The sequence below is a fragment of the Xyrauchen texanus genome, chromosome 30, assembly GCF_025860055.1.
Source record: "Xyrauchen texanus isolate HMW12.3.18 chromosome 30, RBS_HiC_50CHRs, whole genome shotgun sequence".
Classification (NCBI taxonomy): Eukaryota; Metazoa; Chordata; class Actinopteri; order Cypriniformes; family Catostomidae; genus Xyrauchen; species Xyrauchen texanus.
Window position 1 is genome coordinate 40,906,192 of NC_068305.1, and position 9,992 is coordinate 40,916,183.

The 9,992-nt window shown below is 40.8% G+C and overlaps 1 protein-coding gene across 1 annotated transcript; it reads right to left on the reverse strand.

The window, feature by feature from the left end:
* Window positions 1-2,370: 2,370 nt before the first annotated feature.
* Window positions 2,371-8,983, reverse strand: slc25a47a (solute carrier family 25 member 47a). Its single transcript, XM_052098045.1, has 6 exons — window positions 8,836-8,983; window positions 8,494-8,537; window positions 8,302-8,373; window positions 5,773-5,949; window positions 3,371-3,635; window positions 2,371-3,210 (listed from the first exon to the last, which is right to left on the reverse strand). Exons 1-6 carry the CDS (start codon window positions 8,873-8,875, stop codon window positions 2,915-2,917), a joined length of 894 nt encoding a protein of 297 aa, XP_051954005.1. The 5' UTR covers window positions 8,876-8,983; the 3' UTR covers window positions 2,371-2,914.
* Between the last annotated feature and the right edge of the window lie 1,009 nt (window positions 8,984-9,992).

The following is a 9,992-nucleotide window of genomic DNA, read 5'->3' on the forward strand; positions in this document are numbered from 1 at the left end:
TGCAAATAAGTATTCATTATACAGTACAGGCTCACATGATGCTTTAGTTGGATTTAACAACTTTCTGCATTATTCTGCAACTCATCAAAACATCCAAAATTATAGTGAACAACATGTAACACACATTTATAGAATTTATAGTAAATAAACATCAGATAGCAACAGACCTTTTGCTTCACAAATGCCAAATCGAATGCTTTGTACAGTATTGCAATCGCTATTGTATCTCACTTTGTTTATAATATGTGCATTTGAACACATTTAAAAGGTCTAATATTACTATATATAAAAAACTTCAATGGGTAAAGTATCAATATAAATATATCTGAGTGTGTATTTTCAAATGGACATTTGCAACACTTCTTCCCTTTAACAGATCAATAGTAACTGTAATGCAACCTAAATCAACGATAATAATAATAATAACTAGATAGGTACATTTCCTGAAGAAAATGTGAGTGGTGCTTGCCGTGGCAAAACTCGTCAAATAGCATTTTATAACTTGTTGCTAAGCACTAAAATAATGGTACTAGAATGTTGGTAACATTTGTTTTTCATGATGGTAGCATGTAGGTGTTCTGTTTGTGTTAGCATGATGCTAGCACATTTTTAGCATGTTGTAACACTTCGCTAGGCGATGCTAGCATGTGTTAGCCTGATGCCAACACGTTTTAGCATGTTGTAGCACTTCGCTAGGCGATGCTAGAATGTGTTAGCATGATGCTAGTACGTTTTTAGCATGTTTTCGCACTTCGCTAGGCGATGTTAGCATGTGTTAACATGATGTTAACACGTTTTAACATGTTGTAGCACTTCGCTAGGCGATGCTATCATGTCTTAGCATGATACTAGCACATATTTAGCATGTTGTAGCACTTCGCTAGGCGATGCTAGCATGAGTTAGCCTGATGTCAACACATTTTAACATGTTGTAGCACTTCGCTAGGCGATGCTAGAATGTGTTACCATGATGCTAGTACATTTTTAGCATGTTTTCGCACTTCGCTAGGTGATGCTAGCATGTGTTAACATGATGCTAACATGTGTTAGCATGATGCTAGCACGTTTTTAACATGTTTTAACACTTCGATAGGTGAGGTTAGCATGTGTTAGCATGATGCTAGCACATTTTTAGCATGTTTTAGCACATCGCTATGCAATGCTAACATGTCTTAGCATGATGCTAGCACATTTTTAGCATGTTTTAACACTTCGCTAGGTGATGCTAGCATGTGTTAACATGATGCTAACAAATATTTTAGCATGTTAGAAAACTATGCTAGGCGATGCTAACACGTGTTAACATGATGCTAGCACGTTTTTAGCATGTTTTAGCACTTCGCTAGGCGATACTAGCATGTGTTACATGATGGTAGCACTTTTTTATCATGTTTTAAAACTTCGCTAGGTGAAGCTAGCATGTGTTAGCATGATGCTAGCACATTTTTAGCATGTTAGAGTACTACGCTAGGCGATGCTAACACATGTTAGCATGATGCTAGCATGTTTTTAGCATGTTTTAACACTTCGCTAGGCGATGCTAGCATGTGTTAGTATGATGCTAGCACGTTTTTAGCATTTTTAGGGTGTGGCTATGAAGATTTTAGGTCATTACTTATTGGCTGCTTGATAATATAAATCCTCTGAGGGAGAGGCAGAGACGCAGGGCTGTCAGGCCCTTTTATGTCTGTGTGTGTGAAAACGTCGGGTCAATGGGATTTTTTTGGCTGCTTTTTCGTCCGCTGTGCGAACATCGTACACCTGATTGCTTAGAAAAGATACAGCACACCTCTCCTCAATGAGCCGCACGATTTGACGCCTCACTCGGGTCTGTGACTAAAGCTGCGGGAGGAGTAGCGCGCCAAACTTTGTGTGGAATAATAAGAATAATAAGCATGCAAGAGAACAATAGTGATGCCTTGCCTTTGGCAAGCACCACTAATAATAATAATAATAATAATAATAATAATAATGCCAAATAAATGTGAAAGTCATCCACGTCACTTGTGATGGTTGACGAGCCTGAACAAAGAGAAAAGCAGCTGATGCATTTTTAAAAGTGTTTGACATGCTGAATACAGTCTGTAGTTCATATTTAACAGAAGTGCATTACAGGCACTTATTACAGGCGTTCACCTGAGCATCAGAGCTGTCTGACAGAACTCTTAATTCAGGGGTTTAATCTTTGACCTGTAGGTTATCAGGTGAATCTCTTAAAAACACACCCAGGTCACACACCTCAAAAGCAGGGACGGATTACCGACCGGGTCAATGGGGCCAGTGCCCAGGGTCCCTTGACTGCCCGGGGGTGCCTTGGGCTTTAAGGCTGCGTGATGTAGACCCCCCCGCCCCCGCCCCCGCCCAGGGGGCCCTTGTGACCTTTGCAAGTCATAGTCTGCTCAAAACAATGCAAAAAATTAAAAGAAAGAAAATTGTATTTTGCATGAAGAAAATAAAGTGTATTTTTAGTACCTTGAAGATGATTATTTATTTACATATTTTGTTTTATTGTCATTACTGTAATCTCATTTTCATTACCAAAATGCATCTAGAGAGATACTACAATTGTGAAAGATATTTCAAGGATATATATTTGTTTTGAATTGAGTTGTTGTTGTTGTTTTGCATTACTGTAATGAGATATTGCAAGATAAATGTGCTTAGTTGTCATGGAAACAACATTACAATGCAACGCAAAACATCGAAATGGTCCAAAAACAGGCCTAATTTCCTTTAGGCAAAATATTATTTTCTACTTTCAAATAATACTTTACTTTCTTTTGATTTTGGGGTGAAATATATAATACGAGCTGGAAATGTTCTCGTGGATTCGCCCCATCAGCCCCATGATTCTCCCACAGTGAAATACAATCATCTCTAGACTAATGCCGTGACGTTTAGTGTTTCTTCAGCATCATGAGAGCTGATCCAGAGATGCTGACCTGAGAATACGAACCGTGACCTCATAGACGGCGAACACGACCATGTTTACGGGAAACGCTCGCAGGCAGTTTATTCCGAGGCTTTTGAAGAAAATCGCCGGTCCTTCGTTACGCACCGTCTCGGTGATGCAGTGAACGAGTCCACGGTACCGCTTCTGTCCTCTCACTCCATCTAACTGTAAACGAGCTTTAATCACGTCCATCGGCGTTCCGACAGACCAGCCGGCTATTCCCGCGACTCCGCCGGAGAACAGCACCGCGGCCCACTCTGACAATATTCAATCAAAAATGTAGGAATAAATCAATCTAATGTCTATAAGATTAGCACATAACACACAGTATTTCTTAAAGGGTTCATTCGTCCTTTTGTGTTCCATATGGGTTTGGAACAACATGAGGGTGCGTAAATGATGATTCGTCTGGCTCACCTGGCTCTTTCCGTCCTGGTGGCGTTAGATTTGAACACAGTGTGTTGTACGTCAGGAAGTACGTGGCGAATGACGGGCCGTCCCTGAACACCAGAGGGAGCGCTCCTTTATAAAGCCCTAAAATTCCCTCCTCTTTGACGATGGTCAGCAGGCAGTGGATCGGACCGCTGTATTTGGGTTTAGGAGTATTAAATCCACTCCTCTTGCACTCCGTCTGACACTGAAGACGCACTTTTACGATGTCCCCGGGTGACATGACAGAAATCTAAAAACAGAGAATGTGACACAGAAAACGTGATGAAAAACCAAAAGACACTGAAATTACTACAGAAAATTAAAGCTGGCACTATGATTATAACAAAAATTGAATATTGAATATTGAATATTGGCATGTAGATGTCTTCATGCCGGGACTCTTATCAAACATGTGAAGTTTGGGACAGATTGGACATTTTATATATGAGTTATAACAACTTCCTGTTTCATGGCGAAACATCGAAATATGCCAGGCCGTCACGGACACGCCGTGCAGTGAAAACTCAAAAGCTTCGCAATGTAACATCGCCAAAGTCTTTAGATTAGACGGACCAAACATGGTGTTGATCTGATTTAATCTCTTGGAGGAGTTTGTTAAAGTACGAGGCCTGGAAATAGCAAAAACTGAGCAAATATTGAAGAGTTAAATAAAAATGGCCGACTTCCTGTTGGGTTTAGGATATGGCTCTAAGAGACTTTTTTGTACGTGTTGACATGTTACACATGTGTACCAATTTTCTTATGTGTAGGTGAAACGTGGCACGAGGGCTGCTTCGTTTAAACTTTTTAGGTGGCGCTATCGAGCCATTTTGCCCCAATTACATTTTCCCACTTTTGAGAAGTGTGCAAAGTTTCATGAGTTTGAGCATGTTTAGGCCTCAGTAATGTGACTCGTTTCATATCTAACTTTGTCAGGCCGCCACGGACACGCCCTTCAACGAACACTCAAAAGCTTCACAATGTAGCATCACCAAGACCTTTAGATTAAGACTGACTAAATATAATGTTGATCTCATTAAATCTCTGGGAGGAGTTTGTTAAAGTACAAGACCTGGAATTGGCTGTTTCCAGTAGGTGGCGCTATGACTATAACTGAATATTGGAATGTAGATGTGTTCATGCCGGGACTCTTATCAAACATGTGAAGTTTGGGGCAGATTGGACATATATGAGTTATAACAACTTCCTGTTTCATGGCGAAAAATCGAAATTTGTCAGGACGCCACGGACACGCCGTGCAGTGAAAACTCAAAAGCTTCGCAATGTAGCATCATCAAGGCCTTTAAATTATACGGACCAAATATGATGTTGATCTGATTTAATCTCTTGGAGGAGTTTGTTAAAGTACGAGGCCTGGAAATGGCAAAAACTGAGCAAATATTGAAGAGATAAATCAAAATGGCTGACTTCCTGTTGAGTTTAGGGCATGGGTCCAAGAGACATTTTTGTAGGTATTGGCATGTTACACATGTGTCCCGATTTTCGTACGTGTAGGTGAAACGTAGCATAAAGCAAACACTGTTGAAAGATTGTAGGTGGCACTATTGAGCCATTTTGCCACACCTTACTCGAGTTTTCGAGTATGTTTACGTCATCAATAATGCGATTAATTTGGGGGGGGGGGAATCGGTGCTCGGGCCCTAATAATCTCAACTCATTGCTCGGCATGTAAAAACAAAAGTTACAGTAATACACTTACAATAGAAGTCTATGGGGCAATGGATTCTGCAGAATTTAAAAGTAGATTTATTTTTACATATGTAATCCCTGTTTATTCCTTTCCTTCAGAAAATTCAATTCATTCATTTCAACTCGTCCCTCCTTTTCTTTAAAAACCACAAAAATCAAGTTAACAGTTGCTGGGTTTCCATTAGAGGTCGACCCATAGTGGATTTTGCCGATATCGATAACTGAGGTGGTGGCCAATTAATCGGCCAATAGTTTTTACAATTGATTTATAGAATGTCAAAAGAAATGTGCATTCTTTCCTTACTATGACGGGCTCCAACGAAGAGTCCTAAATGAAAAAGATCCCAGATGCATTTTATGGTTCAACCAAAATCCCCCAAAATAACCAGAAAAAATGAGGATTTGGTGCATAACGTGGGACTTTTAAGTATAAAGAAGCCCGAAACATGCCGGGGACTCTTATTTTGAAATGACAAAATGATGGTAAAACTGATATATTGGTCTACCTCAGGTTTCCATCCACATATTTCCATGCACATTTTGGGATAGCACATAAAAACCATTGTAACCCCCCCCCCCCCCCACACACACACACACACACACTTTGGGGGCATGTCGAAGCGGTTTTCGCCCAGGGCGCCATACAATCTAGAACCGCTACTGGCTATTCCTGTCACCTGTGCCACGCCACCTGCCAGTCCAGCCAGGAAAATATCAAGCTTTGTGTTTGGAGCTCCAGTCCCGTGGATCTGACTGAAGCACTGCAGACAGTTCCTGTACGTGCCGAACACCACAGAAGAAGTCATGGATATAGTGGTGACCGGCAAGGCCATCCCTTTAAAGAAGCCATGGAGCTGGAGAAAAACAACACAGGAAGAGAAATGAACTGAAGGAAACACGAGAGAGAGCCCGCTGAATCTGTAAGTAGCGGTAAAAACAGTTACCAGTTATTTTGTTGATTTGACGAAGCCAACACACTGCTATTCTACATCTCTGAGTAACTCCTTCAAGCTACTAAAATTGGCACAGACCTTCAAATTGTTCAGACTCGGGTTACTATGACATTTGTAACAGATCGGAATTACAGTTTTCTCAAAGCAGACCATCAAATATAGGAAAAATCCCATAGATTTACATTGATAATCCCATAGATTTACATTGATAATCCCATAGATTTACATTGATAATCCCATAGATTTACATTGATAATCCCATAGACTTACATTGACAGAATACTCATCAATTCAAACTCCAACTTAAAAAAAATTCAAATGTAAACAAACCCACAAAAATGCCTTTAATCAGCTTTAAGTTGCTCTCTATCCATCTCTAGCGTTCTACTGTAGGTCTTTGCATTATGGTAATGTTTGTATACCATCAAACTGAACTTACAGACAAGAATTCGTTATTATTTATAGTTATAGTTATTGTTGCAGTACTAGCGCTTTAAATATTAAGCACAATATTGGTGAGTCTCATTAAACAATTCACTTCAAAATCAAAAGGTAAAAATATATATATATATATTTTGCCTGATGAAATGACAAAGGAATCCTATTTTAGCACCATTAGGATTATCTGTTTTATTTACAAGCCCATTTACACCCCACAATCTCAATCATTATTATTATTATTATTATTACTATTATCATTGTAATTCTTATTATTTTCATTGGTGATCTTCATTAGATTGTTATTACTGTAATACATTGTTTGTATTTAATAATAAATAATCAGAATGTATTTGTATTATAACAAATACTACGGTTTTGTTTTTTCACATTTGTAATGAGAATAATATTTTTTGCAGTACATTATGAGAATGGGGTCATATGTCACGTCACCATGGCCGTTTCTTGTTTCTAGCTATAAGCGGCCGCTTAGGGCCCCCAAGCCACCAGGGGGCCCCCCAACAAATTCGTTTTTAATTGTATTTATTTATTTTATATACTTAAAGCGTAAGTCAAGACGTAAGACTCAGGCATCTATACACCATTTCAAGGACTGTTTGTTGGTGACATCACTATTCCGTGAACATTTCCTGTCTTGTCAAGCCAGAGACTATTTAGAAGAGATGGGCCACTTCTATTAAAAAGAATGGGAGGAATAGGAATGCCAAACGCAGCCAACGGACAATGAACAAATACAGCTTCATCACAGCTGCCTATGAACACCTAGCGCGCCTCTCCTCGGGATACCGTTCTCTACCTGCTGGCGTCTTCATGGGTCCAGGAATGGAGCGCAGGAGGGTCCGGTGCGAGCTAGATGCATCGCCGGACCCGTACCCCGGAACCCCAGCGTGAGTTAGATGCGACGCCGGGATTGGAGCACGCGTCGTGGCCGGGCCTCTCGAGCCGTTTGGGAGATTTTGGTCTTTCCCCATTCAAGTAGATAGTAGCTGTACTTTCATGCCGCTTGTTTACATAGAAAAATAGCTTCCCAAAACTGCCCAAGAGCATTCCAAAAATGGCCGCTGAGTGGACTTTTTATTTTGTTGTTTTATTCTCCCCTTTTCTCCCCAATTTGCAACGCCCAATTCCCAATGCGCTTTAAGTCCTCGTGGTGGCGTAGTGACTCGCCTCAATCCGGGTGGCGGAGGACGCATCTCAGTTGCCTCTGCGTTTGAGACCGTCAATCCGCGCATCTTATCACGTGACTTGTTGAGCACGTTTCCGCGGAGACCTAGCTTGCGTGGAGGCTTCACGCAATTCTCCGCGACATCCACACACAACTCACCACATGCCCCACCGAGAGCGAGAACCACAAGGAGGCTACCCCAAAATGTCTCCACCCAGCCTAGCAACCGGGCCAACTGGTTGCATAGGAAGCCTGACTGGAGTCACTCAGTGCGCCCTGGATTCGAACCCGCGACTCCAGGTGTGCTAGTCAGCGTCAATACTCGCTGAGATACCCAAACCCCCCAAATAGAGACTTTATTAAAAAGGATCCGGAAATACGTTTGGACCGTTCCAATATGTTTGTTTTTGTTTACATTTTTGAAATGGTCTATTATGGCTCTATTAGACAGTAATGGGGGCCCCCTTGTGGCCAGAGAGGGAAGGGAGAAATTCTGCTGAGCAATAATGCACACCAGCTGTTCTATTGGTTGCATGTTGAAGGTGCTATTTCTGTCATAAATAGCTAATTATTGATTTTCATAGTAATTCATTGTTAATTGTATAGTTATTAGTTATTCAATTTCTCACCCCTTCTCTTTTGATGGTTGTTACGATGCACTGCCAGATTCCGGTGAACTGTTTTTGAGTCTGGATTCTGACCTGTGCAGGCATCAAGTGCACATAGTCAACATTAATACAAGACAAAATACAGAGTTTCTGAGTGAAATGACAAAGAAAGCATCCAAGTGCTGCTTCAAATCAGTGATTGAGATAGATTACTTTCACAGTATCCAGTGGATAACCGACCGCCACTCCACAAGCTCCTGTAAAACAACAGCAAATCAAACTGGATTGTCTAGAATTCTTTAAAGGCATTACAGCATCAATGGCACATGAAGAACTGGCTGTGTCCTTGCTTTATCTAATCAATGCTATTATGAGCTATCACATAAGCCCAGAGCATTAAGACTGTACCTGTACCTATACAACACACTATAGCAATATAGAGACTGAACAGTGCATGCTTCAAGTACATTATACATTCATTTACACATTTGACAGACAAATAATGGGCGAAAGCACAGCTTAAAATATTTGAGCAATAACAGATTTTTAAAGTACCTCCAATAGATCCTGCAAGGAAGTCGGCAAAGTGCATCATCCGTCCTGCTTTGGCAAGTTATCCTAAGTCATTATTGTTGTTTTGGATCATTAACTATAGCTAAGAGGACTTGTGTCGTACATCATTACAACACTCACGATCAAGTTCACGGTCGCACGCATGCGCTTTTGATTGGCGCAAACGTTTGATGTTTTGTAACCCTCTTCTCACGTGGTTCAGTTGACAGCTGCACTGTCTGCATAGTTTGAACATATGTTTATTTAAGGCAATATTAACGTCATGAATGCATGCATGCATAGTACGCGATGTGCATTTCATCCTTTCACTTCAGTGAGCTCATGCATTTATTGCCGCATGTATTGATGTGCATGATATTAATACACGTTAATTTGACGTGACTGAATTTACTCATATGCATTGCACCAAACCTTCACGACACATGAAACTTGTTCAAAACACGAAACACGCTGATGCAACGCGTTAGGGAAATGACGCATCCAACAGGGAAGTTCGACTCTCTAGCGAATTGTTCATGGGAGTCGACTCAGATGAACCGATTCGCAAAGCGTTTGGAAAGTCTCAAATAGATGCCAGAATGAAACTAGAATACATTAATTTGCATTAAATACTTCGAATAGGTGCCAAAGGCCCCAATTTATTAATATAGCGGTCACATGACAGCTGCATTTAAACCAATATTCAATGGCAAAACAAATGGGAAGTTAAAGTGATATAGTTCACGCCAAAATTTAAATTCAGCATTTGCTCGCCCTCATGCTACCCCAGATGTGTGTGACTTTCTTTCTTCTGCAGAACACAAATGAAGATTTTTAGGAAAATATAGTTGAGCTTTGTAGGTCCATACAATGCAAGTGAATGGTGACCAGAACTTTGAAGCTCGAAAAAGCACAAAGGCAGCATAAAAGTGATCCATATGACCACGGTGTGTATTACGGGGGTCTTGGGGGCTCAGACCCCCCAATGGAACTGGAGGCCCTCCGGAAAGAACCATACTGAGTAAGAACCAACCAAGTATGAACACATACGTATTGGCTAGGTAGATTGGCGCCCCTGAAGCGATGCCGCCTATGTTGCCTAATGGGTCGACCGGCCCTGCATATAATGTATGAACAAACTACCATGATTTCAAGCTTGA